The sequence below is a fragment of the Branchiostoma floridae genome, chromosome 15 (genome assembly GCF_000003815.2).
Source record: "Branchiostoma floridae strain S238N-H82 chromosome 15, Bfl_VNyyK, whole genome shotgun sequence".
NCBI lineage: Eukaryota > Metazoa > Chordata > Leptocardii > Amphioxiformes > Branchiostomatidae > Branchiostoma > Branchiostoma floridae.
In genome coordinates, this window is record NC_049993.1 from 4,355,371 (window position 1) to 4,375,976 (window position 20,606).

A 20,606-nucleotide genomic window follows, 5' to 3' on the forward strand; every position below is an offset into this window, starting at 1 on the left:
CATATCGGTTTTGCCTTTGTTTCTTCTTCTCCTCCGCACAATTAAGGTCAACGACCTGGACCAGACGGCTGTCACCATGGTAACCGGTAAAGTAGCAGGCACCATGTGGTGTTCGGTTACATAATGTAGCAAATGTCAGATCTACAGGGGTTTGGGTCACTACATTTAGAAACGTGTTCAAATAAGAATGAACAAAACAGTTGCCAGTGTTAGACTACAATATGTGAAGGTAACATTCTGTATGTGCTTGCAAATACAGTCAAACCTGTCTATAGTGGCCACTCAAGGGACCGGCCCAAATGTGGCCACTATAGACAGGTGGCCTCTGTATAGAGGTAGCAACTTGTAGATAAAATACCCAAGGGACCGACAAAAAGTGGCCACTATGGACAGGTGGCCCCTCTGTAGAGGTTTGACTCTGTACAGGTTTGACTGTATTACCTTTCTAGTTATGTTACCGTGAAATAGAGGGGCTCGGGTCACTACATTTAGAAACGTGTTCAAATAAGAATGAACAAAACAGTTGCCAGTGTTAGACTACAACATGTGAAGGTAACATTCTGTATGTGCTTGCAAATATTACCTTTCTAGTTAGTTGTAGCGTGTGCAGTCCATTGGTTAGCGACCCTGCTTATTAAGGACCAAGAAGTTTCGAGGTCGTATCCCGATTGTTGTCTCTTAATACCCAATATGACCACTTCTGGAATTGTCGTAGTCGTTTGGTTGGGACGTTAAGCCGTAGCAGTACATGGCCACTGTTTGTTGGAAATTCTCTATAGGGAAATCCCCCGTTACATTAGTTTCTCTGAGAGCTGTCGTATTATTGATAACCCCAGTGATGTACAAGGCTTACAATCTGACCTTGACGCACTGACTCATTGGCAAAACCAATGGCAAATGTCCTTTAATCCATCGAAGTGCCACACTCTTCATATATCCCACAAACGTAAGCCAATTATTTCACAATATGTCCTTTGCTCCGAAAACCTCACAAGTGTTAAAACCCACCCATATCTTGGTGTACAACTATCTCATGACTGACATGAAATGGGACACACATATAAAGATACGCAACTGGTAAAGCGAATAGGATACTGGCGGTCATACGTCGCAACCTACAGCACTGTCCTCCACGGGTCAAATCAACATGCTATAAGGCGTTGGTGCGCCCACACTTGGAGTACAGTGCAACAGTGTGGGACCCCCATACTATCAGTGGGGCCCAGGCACTAGAAAGAGTGCAGCGTAGAGCTGCGAGGGTGACCGTCAACGATTATCGCAGAACCAGTAGTGTATCAGAAATGCTCAAGAGCCTACAGTGGCCACTCCTCGCTGGCAGAAGGAGAGATGCCCGCCTAATCACTTTTTACAAAATTTTGAATGGTATCATTAAATTCCTTTTACCCAGTACCTTAAACCAGCCCAACGCAGAACCAGAGGAAGTCACATGTTTAATTATACCAGTTAATCACAGCTAGAAGAGACTGCTTCAAATTTTCTTTTTTCCCTCGCACGGTTGTCGAGTGGAACAGGCTGCCGGGGCACACTGCCCAGGCCCCGTCAGTCGAGGCCTTTAAGGCCAGTTTGGCTGGCCTTCACTTGCCCTAATCCGCAAGACACCCCCCCCCCCCTCAGCGACACCCCAGTAGGGTTTTTCGAGGGTAACGAAGACGAAGCTACAACTGGTATCAAGATCACTTTCATTCAAACCCCACTGTCCTCAAAACAGAACCTGAAGAAGAACAGTCTTACTTGGACCTACAGCTGAAATGCAAAGCGTCCATGAATTACAGAAACTTTCTGGTTTTTTTTTTCAGGTCTACGATGGGAACCAAGATCGCGGGTACGTGGTCAGACATACCCTAGCCACGCCCGTCGTGACGCGGTATCTGCGGTTTTACCCAGAATTCCTGCCGGACGGCCCGCCGAGACTCAGACTGGAGGTGTTAGGGTGCACAGGTGTGTTTAACGTGTACATTATAACGTCTAAACAGTCCTAAAACAGCCGTAGAATGAAGTGCATTATCACAACACCTAGTGGAAGTCAATGCTACAGAAAACTTGGGCGGGGGTTTTGTCTAGTATAGTGTAGATGTAGATAAAATTTAGATGTCTGGTTTCTTCTTAGCTTCGATCAACGAAAAAGAAAGTGGTATCAAATCATTTACATTTCAACAAGATTAGATTTCAAAGGAGACATATGACAAGAACATGTTTTCATCTTCGTTACATTCTTTTTTAATCTTCAGGTAGATGGAAACCAACCCCGTTGCCATTGGCAACCACAGAGTCTCACGTGACGTCACTGGTCAGTAGAAGCCAGTCATCAACTTCTACACCGACAACTACATCCACGGCGAGTGCAGACCTGCATACAACGGCTGCGCAAACGGCTCTACCTACCGCCCTCACCACGGTGGTGCCTCCTGATGAAATTTCTCCTTCACAATCGACTTCTACAGCTCGAAAAACCACGGTACCTGCACAACCTGTGACAAGATCTACTACGAAAGCATCGATGACGGAGTCTACCACTACCACACTGAGAGTCACTGATTCGCGGACAACAGGAGAAACAGCAAGATCAAGCACTGCTTCGACAATCTTTCACTCTGTAACTGCATCGACAATCTTTCACTCTGCAACATTACCAACAAAATCAACACCAAAGAAGAAGACAATGTCTCCAATAGTTAAAGTTTCGACCAAAGGAACAATTACAAAAGACGTATATATGCCAACTTCCACTTTCAAAAGCTCTACAAGAGAGCGTCAAGACTATACAACAAGGAAAATAACAACAGAAAAATCCATCAATGATGGCACGACACAATTGACTTTTACCGAAAGAAAAACGATGACTGGAAAGTCGTTAAACAAAACGGATGAGTTTAGAAGTACTGAGAAAAGAGACAAACAGAGAAGTGCCCAGATTCTGTACATCACTGTTGGGGTGATAGGGGGCGTCGCTGTTCTCGCTGGCTTTATTACACTTGTGGCCTGCTCGCGAGCGAAGAGGTGAGTAACTAATATTCATATCACTCCATTTGTGATGAGTTTATGCTTAGAAGCTTTGTTATTATAATTTCTGACCGATCATTCAGCCTTCTTCAGAAATAATGACCCATACACCTGTGACATGTAACCTTACCTTCACATGACGTCAGTAATGGATCAAATTGCTGGAAAGGTCATATTTCCATACCGAGGCCGAAATATTTGCATCAAGAGATATTCACAACTGATGTTCGTGACTTTTTTAAAAACCTTTTTTGTTTTGTTGTCTTTTATGTCATAATTTATGTTCCCCCAAACTGCCTGGTCGGGCGCCGGTGTGGAAATGTGACCAGGCAGGAGTTGGGAAGGATTGACACATTCTGCAAAATTGATTCTGTACGATAAGTGCTACAAGTATATGTTATCAAAATGATAATCATGTTTATTATTATAGGTCTAGTGGGACTGACCGAATCATACTTCTGGAGGAATTCAACATAGACAGCAGTTCTCCTCTCCACAACATGGGGTAAACAACAAGTCATTTTAATCACTTATGATGTTGATCCTTTGTCGTCTGTTTGCTCGTACAATGCGCACATTCATTTATCTTTTTTCTCTGCCAAACACAGGGAGTTTATAGACGCAGCGGATAATCCTACAAATGAAAAGTAAGACCAAATTGGTTCTTAAGTTAGACTCCCGCTTCGTCTTTTTGACCTGTCTTTCATTCTGTTGTTGTCTATGTATTTGAATTTTGTTCTCGTTAGGATACACAGATTTCATTCTATGGATGACATCCCCAGTCTCATTAGTTTTCTGTTGTTCTCGAATAGAAAAACAAAATGAATTGTGGAATGGCATGCCGTCCATGTGGGTTTAGGGGATGTTACATTTGTTCAGCTTCGAACACTGTCGAAAGGCCTATCGTCTCCACAATTTCAAAGACATTCTGTAATATCGGCTTGCACTTAGTTCTCCTGCAACAAGGTATCAAGGTTTAAGGTTTGCAGGCCATCGCGAGCAGAAACAACTTCTACAGGCTCTGGTTCTTCCCTCGGACCATTAGAGAGTGGAATGAACTTGAGCCTGGTGTGGCGGAGGCGGGGTCTCTCTCCCAGTTCAAAACTGAGCTGGGGAGGACCCTGCTGCATTGAGCCACCCCCACACGTCTTGTATATATGTAAATATGTGTTCTATTAACCCACTTAATTCACCTGTCCTGTCTTTTGCACACAGAAAATCAGTTTGTTTTCATTTCCCATAGCATTTTTCCTTCATTTTCCCATGATCTCCCATGTCTATTTGTACCGGTCACTTGTATTGTAATTAACCCATGCGTAGTCTGCCAATAATCTCAAAAATTGAGGCTAGGCAGTATGAAAGAAGAAGAAGAAGAAGGTGGACTTTAAGTGGGTCTCTGACTTGAATGACTTCATCGACTCTTCAATCATTTCTTTATTTTATTTTCCCACCACTCAGTGTAACCGAATCGACCAGAGGTCTACTGGGTAACGATGCAGATGCAGAGAACCTGGCATATCAGACGCTATAGAAACTGGAAAATAAATAGATTTTATCCTGCTGTGGACAGTGTACTTGTAACCGTTGTAACTTAGCATTTCTTTGCCGGTGGTGTTTCTTACTAATAAAGGATTTTTGTCTCTTGTATCCGATTCTTGTGTTGCTCGTTCTTCGTCATATACTGAAGTGTCAAAAATTTAGGCAATATACAATACAATAGGCAATTCAAGGTGATGATTTCCACTATGCAGAGTACAGAAGTACAATTCAAAGTGTTATTACCCCTGCTATACAGTGACACAACAGACCATAGAGAACTACTGGAGTTATCAGATAAATGCCACTTTGTTCCATTAAAAATGTCTCAATCACTCGTGGAAGTACGCATAGCCTAATTCAAACCAAGGATTTCAACCCCCTTGGCTTAATTACTAGTACTATAAAAAAGAAGGGAATCTTTTATGCTCGGGAGAAGATAATAAGAATACCATGTCGTTGTTTAAACCAACCAACACCCCAACCAGGGTGTGCAAACTAAATGTATTGTACGTTTACGAACCGGGCCGCTTCCCCGGTTGCATTCCCTTCAGTTTCTATCCACCTATAACACCTTTACTGTTCCCCTGAAAATCAGATGTTTGAACTATTCTGCTGTAAACATGTAGTGATTGGGTCGATATGGCAAACATGGTTATCAATGTGATATTTTGGTCAGGTCAGTGACTAGTCAGGGCGCAGTTTACTAGTATTTGCCAAGAGATATAGTTCAAACACCCTTCAACGGTGATGCAGCAGTACTAAGCAGGAGAGGAACACTAACACAGGCTAGTGCATATAGCTGTAATATATCCAGACTAGAAGTGCAGTCTATGGACCAGCAGTTTACTGTGAGTACGAATCGTGCACTTTTGATGCATGCCAATGCTCGTAACGATCATTCAGTACTTAAGTCTGTAACGTGGGTAAGGGTTCACGAAAACGGTTATAACAAAGTTGGAAACTTTTCACTAAAAACTATTCTTGTGGACGTTTTGATGTCTTCTTGCTTCCAAGTCGTACAATAAAGGTAACAGTTGAACAAAAGTTCACCAAGTATCATCGCCTTTATCTTATCATTTAAACGTCTGTGCTTGTGATAAAGTAATTCGAACTTTTGCGCTTTCCCATCATAACTATGATCACCACTATATATAGTTGAATGAGCAAAACACAATCATGTTAGTCATTTCAACTCAAAGTAAAATGTTCATCTAGATCTGGTTTAATCTAAATAGAGGTCACCATACCCCGGACCAAAGGTGAATGATAAGAAGCTTAGGGGCTTTGAAAAACAAGTCAAAGGTCGGCGGGGCGCTCGACAGCAATTGACACCAAATAATGTGACCTATTTACATAAACTTTGTAACTAGCTATAGTCATCAAATGTCATGTCAATAAACATATCGTGGGCCGTGTCCTATCTTACTCTATTTTACACGTTTTGAAGGACGAGGAGACTATCAGGTCGTCATGGCAACAAACGCCGTTGCCTTGGTGATGTTCTTCGTCACCACGATTGAAATCATGTCTGCTACAGGTAACTATATTCCTCACCTTCATTTTATAATAAGCCTATCTATTTTTGTCTGACGTCTTCTGTAGCCATATACTAGTAGCTAATTACAACACATTCCATGATACTGTAAATGCAGAAATGTTCGCGGTGGATTAATGTTCGCGGTTTTCTCGGTGACCACTTCACCGCGAACTTAAAACTACCGCGAACATTTTTCTATTATTGTATTAGACTGCAGTCTAGATGTTGTTACAGCGAAATTAAATCCACCGCGAAAAGTCCTTTTACCCGCTACCGCGAAATTAAATCCCCGCGAACTTAAATGTATTTACAGTATTATCACGGTTGAAGTGGTGATAGAATAGCATACGCGCATAATTGAATGATCTTTATTTGCATGTTCCTGCCCATGTGGGCTAAATGCAGCAAATCCCATGATGGGATACTAATTATAAAGACTAAGTACTATAACATGTAGTATTACAATTGAATAAACAATGCTCTTTCCTACTGAGATCTTAGATGATTTTCCTATGATAAAATCATTTCTAATTTTTGCAATACATTTCCACAAAATTGATGCCCGGTACGTTTTTGTGTATCTTTTTAGGTTTTACTGGGTGGTTTTATGTTCACGATTTTCGCGGTGGCTACTTCAATGCGAACTCAAGTTAAAACCACCACGGACATTTTCCATTATAGTATGTGACTACAGTCTATGACGCTACCGAAACATCGCCATTTTTCTGCTACCGTGAAAATGAACCCCCGCGAACTTAAAAACTTGTTCTACAGAGGTGGACCAGTCCTGCACGGCCCCACTGGGGATGGAGGACGGCCGCATCCTGAACACTCAGCTGTCCGCTTACTCTTCCTTCTCTGATAACAACAACCCGGCTAACGGGGCGGGCCGACTGAATGGCGGCTGGGCATGGAGGCCAGCCGGCGCGGGAACTTCTAACTGGTTTCAGGTGAGACATTGTTCTCTTCGATTATGTGAGGTACGAGAAGAATGTTAAGAATTGCCAATGACAAGCTTATGCATTGGCCATACTACCCGCGCCGTAAGATACCCATATGATACCTATCTTTGTTTACTGGGCGCTAACTAGTGTCTTCCATTTGTAATATATTGTCTAGATATAAGCCTGAAAATCAAACTGTAGCTACAGTCGTTTAGCATATGCATGGTTTGTTGACTTGATGAACTTAATGTCTACAACAAGTGACCGAAGGTAACATAGTCTGTGACGTCGGTCTGGTATATGTTGCTTGTTTTGTCTTCTTTGGTGTGTGACGTTGTGCTTATATCCTATAATGATTCTTTTCACGGTGTTAACTATATCGTTTTATTCAAAGTTGCTTAATATGTCTGTGTCATGTGAATCTATGTTAGAGACAGGTATGGATTGTGAGATAACATGTGGTCAAAGTCTAAAGTTATGGTGACGATAAGTAACCGGATGGTCTAATACACAGGCACGTTCACAGAAGACACACCTACAAGTGCTACAAGACCGACAGGCAGACTGACAAACGCACCAAGTACTAACATGTTTCTGTTATGGACGTAATAAGTATGAAGCACGGAACAGGACCTTGACGTAATTTTATAATTTATAATATGGCTTACACGCTTCATCCTGTAGTGCGTTCACCCAGCTTTGTCTATTTAGGCTAGTCTTGGCAAACTTTGATTTCTGAAATTATGACAACCATAACAAGAGGCTGACGGTACAAGTATATATGAAGACAGCATTTTCAAAATAAAAGTACCAACCATATTCCTTTAAAACGTAAATGGAAATTGGTCCGCAGCTACATGAAATTACCATAAATAGGTGATACTGTCATATTCAAAGTAGATCGAAGCAAAAGTTGTCAAACATATCATGACCAGCTGGTCGCAGCTGTTGACAACATGAACAGCTGGTCACAGATGTTGACATATTTCGTTCAAGGTGAACAACTGTCAACTTGTGTGTATGGTAAAACAAGATGTAACGTCCTTGGGTAAAATCATAATCCAACATATTTCGAGAAAGGGGAACAACTGTCAAAGCGGCCCTGGACCAAAACACCGCAAGACGAACAAATGGCAGGGGTGATATTTTTATACATCCATAATAAAACCAACAGCCGTGAAAAAAACACAACGTGCATCATCGTCAACCTCAGTGCAGAAGACTTGCCAAACAACGTACCTATGCGACAACGGGAACATGCATGTGCAGATGCGAACGCGAATAACTTTGACGATCAGATAAAACCACGTATCTGCTTGACAATATCAATTACCGCATGACCCATATACAGGGGATCTGGACCAACACACCGGAAGACGAACATTTTGTAGGGGTGTTACTGTAATTCCTGATTTTTTCAATGTACTGTTATGTTCACGGTTTTCACGGTGACGACTGTAACGTGAACTTATCATTACTGATAACAAATAATTCACAGGCTTTTTTGTATGTGCACTTGCCGTGACAGTGAACATTTAGTTCTGAGAACAAGTTAGATTTTCTCAGACCGTGAAAGTTTGGTACCGAGAAGACAAAGTGAATTACAGTATTTTTATAACATCCATAATAAAACCACCTGCCGCCACAAAAAAACCCACGTGCATCATCGTCAACCTCAGTACAGAGGACCTACCAAACCACATAGGATTCAGACAGCGGGAACATACAGATATAGATGCGAACGCGCGTAAACGTGACAAAACTAAAAGTCTGTCGCCAGAGGTTACCCTCTCGTCACAGACTAATAATGAAATGTGAGGCCAAGGTCAGCTCTTTTTAACAGGGCGTCGGACATTTCATCGCTAAATGTTAACATATAAATACTAATTTTTACGCATGATGAGTAAATCAGCTCACACACCTACCACTGTCCTCTTAGGTCTCTCTGTACAACACCACGTTACTGACCGGCCTGCAGACCCAGGGAGGTAGCGGTGCATCCGCGAAGGAGTTCAGGGTGCAGTACAGGGAGGAACCGTTAGGAAACTGGAAAACTTACCAAAACGCCACAACTGGAAAGAATGTGGTAAGTGAAGTGTGCGTAGACACAAGAGTGCTAGATTTAAAAAAAAAAATTGTTTTTGTTGTTGCTTGAGATTGGGCATAGGCAATAGATTTATCATTCAATCGAGTAAAACACTGCGCCAGCTATACAGCTCAGGCTCTTGAGCACGAGACATGTACATGTTCTTAAATCAAACCTTTTTTTCAGGTTTTTATCCGGCCGAGCGATCATAGAGCAACCGTTCTCCACAACTTCGAGCCCGCCGTGTTCCTCAGATACGTCCGCTTGAGGCCAGTGTCCTACTACGGTGATAGCTTCCGGATCAAAATAGAGCTGCAGGGATGCGAATGTAAGACTTATTATCAATTACATTGCTTCGCTACTGACTTCTGGTCCTTTGTCCTTTGGGCAAACTAGATTACAGATTACACGTGGAAAGATTGAGACAAGAAAAGTCTGTTTTGTCCTGACGTCTTTAAAACGACTTTCCGTATTTTCAAGAATAGTATATAGGTGTTGATCTCAGGGGTTGGCACGCAATTAATAACATTAATTTTGTGTCCATGTCAGCCCCTACCGGCACATGTGACGGTCCACTCGGCATAGAGGACGGCAGGATCACCAATGCCCAACTGACGGCATCCACGGTTTTCAACACTGACGACAACAGATTTAACCCTGCAAATGGAGCAGGGCGGCTGTACGGCAGATGGCCTTGGAGGTATGCTAAACTCGACCTTGGACTAGTGTCATGTATGTGAATGGTATGATACAACACTCATTCTAGTAAAAAAGGTGCCAGAACGTTAACAGCCATTGCTCACGATCTCAAAACGTTCATCTCTCGAAACTCTGTGCATTGCTAGCTGGAAACTTCAAACAATAAATGATCGGAGAGGGGAGCATTTGATTCAATGAAATAATATATGGACCTAATCTGCGAACCTCTTGCTTCAGATCTAGATACAACAACGGAAACCAGTGGTTCCAAGTTGACCTTCTGGAGAGGACTACCATCACGAACTTGATCTCTCAAGGGCACAACACTAACAACTTCGTCAGGACTTTTGTCGTCAATTACCGAGACGACACCACGGCGGTGTGGCAGACATACAGCAATCCTGACGGAGAAAGCACGGTAAGTAGGGTCTACTGTATTTACCATTGCTATTAATATTTTCATAATGTCAACTCTAGATACGGGGAATGCTTGAATCACTTATTGATGTAATATTGCCATTAAAACTGAAGATCTAAAGAATTGACGACAAAAGATGCCTTTTCGTTTCTTACAGATCTCTCGACCGGAAAGCCATAACGCGGCAGACCACAGTTTTGACCCTCCTATCGTCGCTAGATATTTCCGGATCAAGCCCAAGACCTGGAAGGGATCCATCCGTCTAAGGATAGAGCTATTAGGATGTGCAGGTGTGCACAATACGAAGAATTATCATAGCTAGAATATACTAAGCAAATGATGTAACGTCATGACTGCATGGCTATCATTCTGTAAAACATCTAGATCTAGATTTTTTAGGCCATTTGACAGCTTTGGACATTCTCTTTTCCTGCCAGGTTTACCAGAAACTACGACTCTAGCGACTACAGTGATGAGCACAACCACATCGCTGCCAACCTCGTCACTTCCGGATGCAACCACCTCATTGTCAACCACTGTTCCCGAAACAACGACGACATTGCCAACGACACCACTTCCGGAAACAACTGCCGCATTGCCAACCACTATCCCAGATACAACCACCAAATTGCAAACAACTGTCCCAGACACAACCACGGCATTACCAACCACTATGCCAGATACAACCACGACATTACCAACCACTATCCCAGACACAACCACGGCATTACCAACCACTATGCCAGATACAACCACGACATTACCAACCACTATCCCAGACACAACCACGGCATTACCAACCACTATGCCAGATACAACCACGACATTACCAACCACTATCCCAGACACAACCACGGCATTACCAACCACTATCCCAGACACAACCACTACATTTATACCAACCACTATCCCAGACACAACCACGGCATTACCAACCACTATCCCAGATACAACCACGACATTACCAACCACTGTCCCAGATACAACCACCACATTGCTAACCACTATGCCAGATACAACCACGACATTAGCAACCATTATCCCAGATACAACCACCACATTGCCAACCACTAGGCAGCCGAAACCGACTTTTAATACCAACCACTATCCCAGACACAACCACGGCATTACCAACCACTATACCAGATACAACCACGGCATTACCAACCACTATGCCAGACACAACCACGGCATTACCAACCACTATGCCAGACACAACCACGGCATTACCAACCACTATGCCAGACACAACCACGGCATTACCAACCACTATCCCAGATACAACCACGGCATTACCAACCACTATCCCAGACACAACCACGGCATTACCAACCACTATCCCAGACACAACCACGGCATTACCAACCACTATACCAGATACAACCACCACATTGCCAACCACTATTCCAGATACAACCACCACATTGCCAACCATCGAACCAACTATCATATTGCCGACCACTTCACATCCAGATACGACCATGTCATCACCAACGACACTTCCATCTACAACTACCACGCTACCGACTGCTTCAACCCTGAATATAATGACAACATTGTCAATCTTTATAACGGATACAACCAACACTCTCTCAACGACTATACATGATACGGCAACCACATTTCTGACTACAACCTCGGATACAACCATCGCGTTACCGACTACGACACTTCCGGATGGAACAAGCATGCCGCTCACCATCTCAAATCCAAATACAGCCACGACATTACCCACGACACCAGTGACGGCTTCAACTACTGATCTAACGATTACGTCGCGTCCGGATACAACTGCGTTGCCGAACGCCTCTATCCAGGGTTCAACTGTCACATTAACAGACGCCCCAGGCTCTACTTTGACCACCACTTCAATCCCTGACAAATCATATCCACCCACTGTTATGTCTACGACAGCTCCAACGGGCTCGGAACCCTTAACGAGGTCAACCACAAAATACCATGAAAGCACGGTATCGCGTAAAACAACATCAGGTCCTTTGACCATAATCACGCAAGCCGTTTCAACCAGGGGTACGTTTAATAAACCCGATTCTGTGACTAACACAGAGTTCGTGTCAACCGTGAAAAGAACTGTAAGCCAAGTTGACACAACTGCAGCCAAGAACGAGAAACCTGACGGTCTGTCTGACCTGGACACCTCAAATATGACGACCATTTATGTAGCTGCAGGGGCAGGGGGCGCAGCTGTGCTGCTGGCTGTTGTCATTGGAGTCGTCTTGTACAAGAGGAGAAGGTGCGTAGGTCTAGTAAATTGTTGCAGTAAGCTAATCTGTGCTATAGTTTTGGTAGCAAGTCATGCAAGACTTACCCATGTTCCCTTCCGAAGGCAGGGTCTGGATACCAACAACAAGCGGAACATGTATGATTCTGGCGTGGACATTGCTTTGTAAGCTGCTATACTTATGATTATATACCTCTAACAATGATCCACTTTGACTCCATATTCCAGGTCTAGGAAGCCATCTGAACTTCTCCTGATGGATGATTATGGAGAGACTGTGAAGATGGGAGACATGGGGTAAGTAGTACATGCACTAGTATTTGGTAGCTTTCTCTTAAGATAGAAAAGTTTCTTAACAATAGAAGTATGAGTTACAAGGTCATGCTTTTGTCTGCTACAGATCCGACGATCTGGCTGTGGAGAATCCGATGTACGAGAGGTACGTGCTTCATTCTTTGATAAATATAATAGTGTCCATAAACATAACAAAGAAAATACATAGTTAGCCATATGCTTTGACTTTGGAGTCGCTTTAGTAATTCATTCACCTACTTGAATAAATGAATATCTTCATGAGTGAAATGTTATTTCTCCACAGGGCTGAGGATGCCAGGGCCATGCAGATTGTAGATGATTTCAGCACCGCCTAGCGTCTAGGACGTCCAACCACATTTTCTTCTTTTCTTAAGGGACGGGGGCGTAAAGTTATCCTATACGTTAAGGGCATGGCAGAATATTGTCAGCCTTTCTGGAAATCATTATTCAAGTACCAGTTGCAACATGTTGTTTGGGTCTATAGGATTATAGCAAGTTGTCAAGAACATGCCAGGCTCCGGGCGGCAAGCAGCTTCCCTTATTCAGTAAGTTTGACCAAAAAATTGTCATTTTTATGGAAAAAAAGCAATCGTTGCCGGCAGGATTCGAACCTGCGCGGGGAAACCCCAATGGATTTCAAATCCATCGCCTTAACCACTCGGCCACGACAACCTGGATGATCTTATACAGATCTTAGACGTCCCCCACTGTCAGACTATTTGTATCAACACCAAAGTTTCAAAATGTACGTGATGTATACATTCTGATGCAAAGCGTCCTTATATTCTGACAATTCTGTAACTTTTTTTGGTTGTATCTAATATTTAGCCATTCATTTATTGTTCATTGTGTCCATCTGAGAAGATATCGTGACAATGAAGTTTGTCTTTTCATCATTGGTTTGTTCGTACGTTTGTCAACAGGACTTTAAAATCCCTTACATAGATTTATCCATCTATTAACCATTTTTCTCTATAGAAGAATACATTTTCCATTCAAGCTTCCTGAAATGTTAACAAATATATCTGATTAGGGCTGGGTATCGGTACAGCGTACAGGTACAAAACCGGTTTTTCTTATTGGACCGGTCCAGAAAAACCGGACCTGAAAAAATTAGGTGGACCGGATGTTGGACCGATTAGAAAATTAACATATTATTTTATAAGGCATTCATACGTTTTGGCGCTTGCAGTTGGAAGAAAATGACAAGAGTGAAGTAGAGTAGAGTTTATAGTAATTTCTACCAATGTTTACAGTCAATCGTACAGGTGCAGTTAGCGTTGTAGTATTTTAAAACGCCAGTGTTATGTCTAATACTCCACCAAACAGATTTCTTTGTAGTGAAATGGACCATTGGTATGAGTCATACTGAATCAGGTCAGGTTCAGGTCCGGACCTGGACCTGATCCTCTGGACCTGAACTGGACCTGGATTTTCTGTACCGGTACCCAGCCCTATATCTGATGCTTTGCCTTTGCCTTTGGCGGAAGCGCTGGCTGTATTATAGCGGCAGTAGTTTGCGCTCATATCGAATTGCATTGGACTTTCCTTCAAGGTGAGAAAGAAAATATTGTATCTATGGATAAGTAAATATAAAAGAGGTGTAAATCATTTCAATTTCAAACCTCATTGTTGATGACAGAACATTAAGTATTGAGAAGTTAGAATAGTGTAAGAAATTTCATTGTACATCAGCCTAAGCTGCAGTACCAATTCCAACCGCTATAAGACTTCTTTTACAAGACGTAAAATGCGCAATTCTATCATTTTCGGGAATGGGCAAATCACGTACGCAATGGTCAGAAAGGATCTGAAGACTTAAACCATGTTAACATCTAATTCCGGAAATTTAGCAGACAACTTCGCCCCCCTCCCCTATATATGGCGCCCCGAGGTGCTCGGTTGTCAGCGCAAGATCAGGAGATTCATGTACGTACCTGTTACCGTTTCAGCTGTCTTCCATGAATCACTGCACAACGAAGAAACACATCTTTCGAACAAACCAGAAGAACGGAACAATGAAACTGCAAAAAAAAAGAAAATATATATCCAAAGAACTACTATCACAACTCCGCGCCATGTTACCCGGATTAACTTCAAATATGGCGCGAATCGAAGAACCAAACTTTGCGTCCGTTTTGTTTTGTTTTGCGTGGTAGCTTTAAATTTCGCGTTTGACTTTACAAATTTAGCAGGGAGAAAAACAAGTGTCTATGCCAAGATACTATTGTGAAAGTTAGAATGGAAAAAAGTTCCAGAAAGACAAAACTAAGACCTTCTATTTCTTGGAGATTAGGTTATCAAAAATCAATATATCATAAAACAACAACGTGCAACTAAATATATACTTTATGCAATTGCCCTTTTTCCCTGGAACAGTCCTAAACATGCAGTAAGTATACATGGAATAGAGTAAAAAGGATGATCTACTTTTTACTATCAAGTAATGCAGAAGGGAAGAGGGCTGACTGAGAGGGAAAGCATATATTAAGCAAAATTCACACCATAGAAGGCCAGGAAAAGCAAACCTATCCATTCAAACCCCAACTGCAGTGCAGAATATCTCCCTGGACTGAAGAAAAATCTGAGACTGGAGAACACGTAGGATTTATGAGTTCATTTATTGCTAAAAAACTTGTAATTAATTCAGCATTGTGCTAGGTTACATGGAACTGGTTTTGAGACTATAGAAATTCCAATAACACAGATGAAATGCATTCATGACGGTCAATGCTGTGTTCAACAACTTAAGACAGAATCCTACTCAGACTTTTCCCAATCACTTCAGGTCTTACCTGTAAAAGTACTGATTATCAAGATAAACAAAGTGCCTTTGTGCACATTATTGTAGAACATTAGTCTTCATAACATAGTAGAAGTAAGAGTCTACTGAAAGACTCTTGCAGACTATTATTGCAGGATTGACGTATCATCTAGTCCCTACAGTGAATGGCAAATCGTTTTGCAATATCATATCTGTTTATGTTTTGGTAGATATTCCCAGCAAGCGTGTTATTCTATATTCTATTCCAATCAGACGATTTGTTCAGATGACCCTTCCAATGTATGTAGTACGCGGGAACTTCTGCTGTAGCTGTGGCCACTGGACGAGGAGATGGTCAGCCAGGTAGTACAGCAGCCGAGCAGACAGCGACAGCGTCTCCACACGACAGATACTCTCCACGTATACCAGGGAGACTTTCTTTAGTCCCAAGTACTGTGGGGGATGGGAAGAGGTTTGCTTCAAGTACATTTTAAAGGCGCCCATAGCAGTTTTTAGTGCATTAAAATAAAAAATATTCTGGATGATACAATCGGTACGATATTGACATATACTTCAACAAACTAGCACATTTTTATCATTATTTCGTACTTTCAGCGTTTAAAAGGACGCACAAACATGCCGCAAACAGACCCCTTTGATTTATTATATCCTACAATAAATCAGCACAGGATCGAGCCACTAACGGTTTCACGTCGGTAATTTTCGGAGATTTTCGAACGCATGAGGTCATTGAGCGAATTGAATCTGATTCGCCCGTTCGCAAATCGAAACCTTAATCGAACAAGTGACGACATCTCCGGAAGCGTTCGGGACGTATTGGTCATGTTCGCGTGCGTTCCGAAAATTTGAAATAATGGCACGTGCAGCGCTCAGATTTTCAATGCGTTCTCACCACCCAGCGACGTCTCATCTTTGCTCAATAAAGGTCGATATGCAATGATAAAGTGTTATGTAAGCTTACTGTGTGTAAAAATGACTTGAAAATTAAATTTGAAAAGACTAAAAAAACTGCTCTGGGTGCCTTTAACATGGCAACTGACATTGGACATAATAATAATCTACAGACAAGGTACCTGTCACCAAATACTTTCAGTGATTGGTTGTTTGCCTGATCCAAATTTTTCAGTGAAACAGATCTTGGTAAAATGTCTCACCGTCATGAGAAGTCCTGCAGCACATGGTGGTATACAGGTTCCAGGGCCATTGCAAAGGATCTGTAAAAAAACATATGGCAACAAATTTATGATTGCCTACCTTGGATTCAGAGAAAACAGAGAACACTGTCCTAATAAAGTAATATGTCATATGTACGCCAGATATGTTATGTAATGTTATGACGTCAGAGGTATGCTAATGAACCACTACTGTATCACCAATATGGTAATGAGGGAAGTGTCCCGGATGTTCTCCGCCACCTTGTTGTAAAGCCAGTTAGAAGTACATTAAACCGAGTTGCGTTTATCTCCACACTACAATAAGATTACAAAGTCAGATGCTTACAGTAGACAAAATGCCACTTACTAGATCTGGGGATATTCTGAAAACCATAGGGAAGGAGTAAAGTGTTGCATATAAAGTGGTGAAGACAGTGGACAGCCACGACTGGGCCACCTCACGACTCCTGGGTACCTTTTGTATCTCATACTGCAGTGATACAAAATCAAAGTGTTGTGCAAATTTGTCAAGTGAAGCAGGTATATGCTAGCCTGGGTACCATCCGGATAGTAGTTCGCTCCTATTAGTTCGCTTCTGCTATCCGTCTGGAGACGTGCGCATTCAAACCTTTTGGTAGTAACGTCAGTTAATAAGCGAAGTAAGGAATGAGTTCTAGAGCACTCGTTCGATGACAACAGCCCGGCGCCTGCATGCACAAAGGGACGCAGGGCTTTTCCGGTGTTGGAACACCTGTTCGAATGAGCGTTTGAACCCATTCCATAATTTGCTCATGAGTAGGGGACAATCAGCGCGTGCTTCCACTTTTTGTACGATTCCAAACGTTGAGATGGTCCGCGTTCCCAGACGGAAACACAGAGAAGCGACTGTATATAGTGTACAATGAATGTCAGAGCTAGAAGCGACTGTTTATAGTATATAATGAACGCAGGAGCGAACTACTTTCCGGATGGTACCCAGGCTAGGTACATGCTTTTTCGCAGAGTTTACTATGCATGTGCTGATGACAGGAATTCTGGGTAATAATTCAATGGTGAAGGTCCCAGAACGTAAAACTTTTGCAGGTGCCATGACATTCCGGACATTGTTATGCAAGTCGAGACAATGGTCCAGACGAGACTTAGCCTTTTGATTATCTGTATATAATTTATTTTATTTTATACATTCTGTATGTTGTACAACTGCCTGTGCCACCTTTAACAATGTGATGAGTAAAGTTCAAAGTTCAAAGTAGTGAAATCTGCGAAAGAGCTTATCTAGTACTTTTTAATACAAACCCTCCATCTATGAGGGTCTGCATGCTCTTTTCCGTAAGGCGTAGGCAGGCCTTTTAATTTCGCGTAATTCGTAGGGAAGCTATTTTATTTCACGTAATTCGTAGTGAGTATGGAAAATTGACTGTAAAGCGTAGCCAGTGTATTTCACGTAAAGCGTAATCTAGCCTAAAAATTTCACGTAAAGCGTAATCTAGCCTAAAAATTACCCGTAAATCGTAGCCTGGTCTCCCAAATTTCATAAGTCGAAGGGTAGTCTACCAGTGAATTTAGCCCCTCAAAACACGGGAAATTGCGTTTCAGATGATCAAGATTTCAAAATTTCCCTTGCAAATCCTTTCACATTCGGTCATCGACAAGCCAAAATATGTATCGGGGGCCTCGCCCTCACCTTTTGCCGTTAATAGGAATGTTATTGAAGGTAGCTAGCATAGTCTGGCAGCAAAATTTGCCTATCAAAATGCAGGAAATATCATCTTAGAGGTTCAAGATTTCAAAATTTCCATGGTCCTCCCGTTGCGCCGCCTCGTGCCTTTGGCACTCGAAATGCTGAAAATATGTTGGGGATGTGACGTGTCAACTTCAAACACCTTTTTTGCTGATAGAAATGTCATTAGATTTAGCTTTATATAATATCCATCAAATCAAAATTTTCTTAGAAAAACTCAGGACGCGGCGTTTCAGGGGGTCAGGATTTCAAAATTTTCCCGGACTTCCCTTGCGACGCCTCACCCCTTCGGCGCTCGACATGGCAAAAATAAGTTGTGTGGCGTCACCCTCAAAAGCTTACACTAAATCCCTGGGAATCTTTAATTAGACGTGCCATTTAACTTTTGTCTGCCAGCGAAAATTTACCCTCAAAATGCAGGAAATAGTGTTTCAGAGAGTCAAAATTTAAATCTTCCCAGCCCCTGCCTCTGTCGAGTGTTGCCAGCCTTCCAGAACTTTACAGTCAAAGGTGTTCCAGATGTTGTGGGTCCAATTATTGCAAAGTTGCAAGCGAAGATATAATGACATCCTGGCTCGACATTTCTTACAACAGAATTCGTTTGGTTTGGTTTGATGTAGTCGGTAGAGTTCTATCCCTGTTGCAGGAGAGTCTTTTATGCGATGGTCAGTTCGCAGTATCTTTCTGTAGCACTTCATCTCCAGGACCTGGATTCTGCGGCTGTCACTGGCGTGTAGCCCTGACTCATAGTCATAGGTTACCACGTACACACAACACGGGCAGTGCTCCCAGGTTACATCTAGAGTTCGGAGGGCTGCACGAGCTGTTTCTAGGCGTATACTGACAGCTAAGCTGGCTATTTCTTCTATTGTGGGCATGAAGTACTTAGGTAGTTGTTCTTTTCGTCAGGTGGTTGTTACTTGAATGGGTCTCTTGGTTACAGCCATTATATAAACATTCTTCCAAAATTGCCCCTAATTGTCATGCCCCCCGTGACCAAATACTGGTAATTTACTTGCACAAAACACTGAACCGTGCATCGAGTGGTCACTTGCTGCCACAGTTTTCTCAATATCATAAATCAAAACATGCCTATCATTTCGGGTTTAACTTTCTGGTGGCCTGTGTAACGTCACTGTGTGACATGAAAATGTTCAACACGAGTACTATCCAGATACGTTAAGTTGTTGAAAATTTCCATCTAATTACGGACAGACTACAATAGTTACATATGCAAAAGGCTATTGTCTCCTTCAGTCTGTTCATTCGTGATTCGGTCTGTTTATTCGTGATTCATAATCACCGGTTTGACCAGTTTTTAGGCATAAAGGCAGCTCCGAGTCCTACTTCCTACATACCAGACCATCTAAATCTACACGGGCTGTTCGGCATTGACAGGTAAAACTGCAGTCAAACGTTTATCTTCACTATTTGTTTGCATTGTAGTAGTTTCGTACTCTACAGAACGTTTAAATCGGTAACACCAATTCGGTAACATTTGTAACTTGTTCTTTATGTATCCGGATTTTCTTGTCCGGCTTAACTTGGTCACTCCCAATCCCTACATCCGAATGCCTGAGAATGCAGAGAATGAGTCAAAGCCTGTGTAGGCTTATGTGTGTTCATAACAACACCTACATGTATCTACTCGTTGATTTGTATTTTAGTCAATAACAGAAACAGCAAGACAGAACATTCAGGCCGACTCTAGTATGTGGTTCATCTTTACGCTTGACAGGAAAATTGGGCAACATCTTTAAATAGCGTAAACCGTTGCCAGCCTTTCTGAATTTAGCGTAAAACGTTGCCGGCCTTCGTGAATTTAACGTAAAGCGTTGTCGACCGTCCCGAATTTAACGTAAAGCGTTGTCAGGACCCTCCATTCAGACCCTCAGTGAACTCTGCGAAAGAGCTTATCTAGTACTTTTTAATACAAACCCTCCATCTATATATTGTTCTCATTAAGTTAACTGAACTCTTAAACGAAAGTATCTACTTAGTACGTTGCACGCCAGCTCAAGTGTTGTTTCCTAAAAATCATTTACATGTTGAAAGCCAAGGGCCATTAGAGCTTAGCCTCTACCAGGCTTCGTGGTTTGGTGGTTTAAACTCTAATTGTAGAAAT

At 42.3% G+C, this 20,606-nt stretch overlaps 4 protein-coding genes, 1 long non-coding RNA gene and 1 other non-coding gene across 6 annotated transcripts in view; 4 read left to right on the plus strand and 2 right to left on the minus strand.

Annotated features, from left to right (window-relative positions):
- The first annotated feature begins 1,786 nt into the window (after nucleotides 1–1,786).
- LOC118431953 lies at nucleotides 1,787–3,917 on the plus strand. Its single transcript, XM_035843401.1, has 4 exons — nucleotides 1,787–1,959; nucleotides 2,250–3,018; nucleotides 3,452–3,526; nucleotides 3,630–3,917. Exons 2-4 carry the CDS (start codon nucleotides 2,519–2,521, stop codon nucleotides 3,670–3,672), a joined length of 618 nt encoding a protein of 205 aa, XP_035699294.1. The 5' UTR covers nucleotides 1,787–1,959; nucleotides 2,250–2,518; the 3' UTR covers nucleotides 3,673–3,917.
- LOC118431954 lies at nucleotides 3,914–4,673 on the plus strand. The gene is made up of 2 exons (XR_004833022.1): nucleotides 3,914–4,002; nucleotides 4,399–4,673. It is a non-coding gene; the product is annotated as an uncharacterized LOC118431954 (long non-coding RNA).
- A 6,672-nt stretch (nucleotides 4,674–11,345) lies between these two features.
- On the plus strand, nucleotides 11,346–13,747 carry LOC118432654 (hepatitis A virus cellular receptor 1-like). Its single transcript, XM_035844291.1, has 4 exons — nucleotides 11,346–12,498; nucleotides 12,715–12,783; nucleotides 12,887–12,925; nucleotides 13,085–13,747. Exons 1-4 carry the CDS (start codon nucleotides 11,417–11,419, stop codon nucleotides 13,134–13,136), a joined length of 1,242 nt encoding a protein of 413 aa, XP_035700184.1. The 5' UTR covers nucleotides 11,346–11,416; the 3' UTR covers nucleotides 13,137–13,747.
- Nucleotides 13,392–13,473, minus strand: Trnas-uga. Its single transcript has one exon. It is a non-coding gene; the product is annotated as a tRNA-Ser (tRNA).
- A 1,656-nt stretch (nucleotides 13,748–15,403) lies between the features above and the next one.
- On the minus strand, nucleotides 15,404–17,230 carry LOC118432526 (UDP-N-acetylglucosamine transferase subunit ALG14 homolog; the record flags this gene model as incomplete). Its single annotated transcript, XM_035844136.1, is given in 3 exon segments — nucleotides 15,404–16,018; nucleotides 16,741–16,800; nucleotides 17,108–17,230. Coding segments are annotated over 3 exon segments (354 nt in total), but the record flags the coding sequence as incomplete, so codon positions are not given.
- Nucleotides 17,231–19,712: 2,482 nt separating this feature from the next.
- Nucleotides 19,713–20,606, plus strand: part of LOC118432219 (E3 ubiquitin-protein ligase RNF170-like) — a 4,502-nt gene continuing 3,608 nt past the window's right edge. Inside the window, exon 1 of the mRNA XM_035843747.1 lies at nucleotides 19,713–19,879. Coding sequence (XP_035699640.1) covers nucleotides 19,713–19,879 — 167 coding nt within the window. The remainder of the gene's footprint in view (nucleotides 19,880–20,606) is intronic.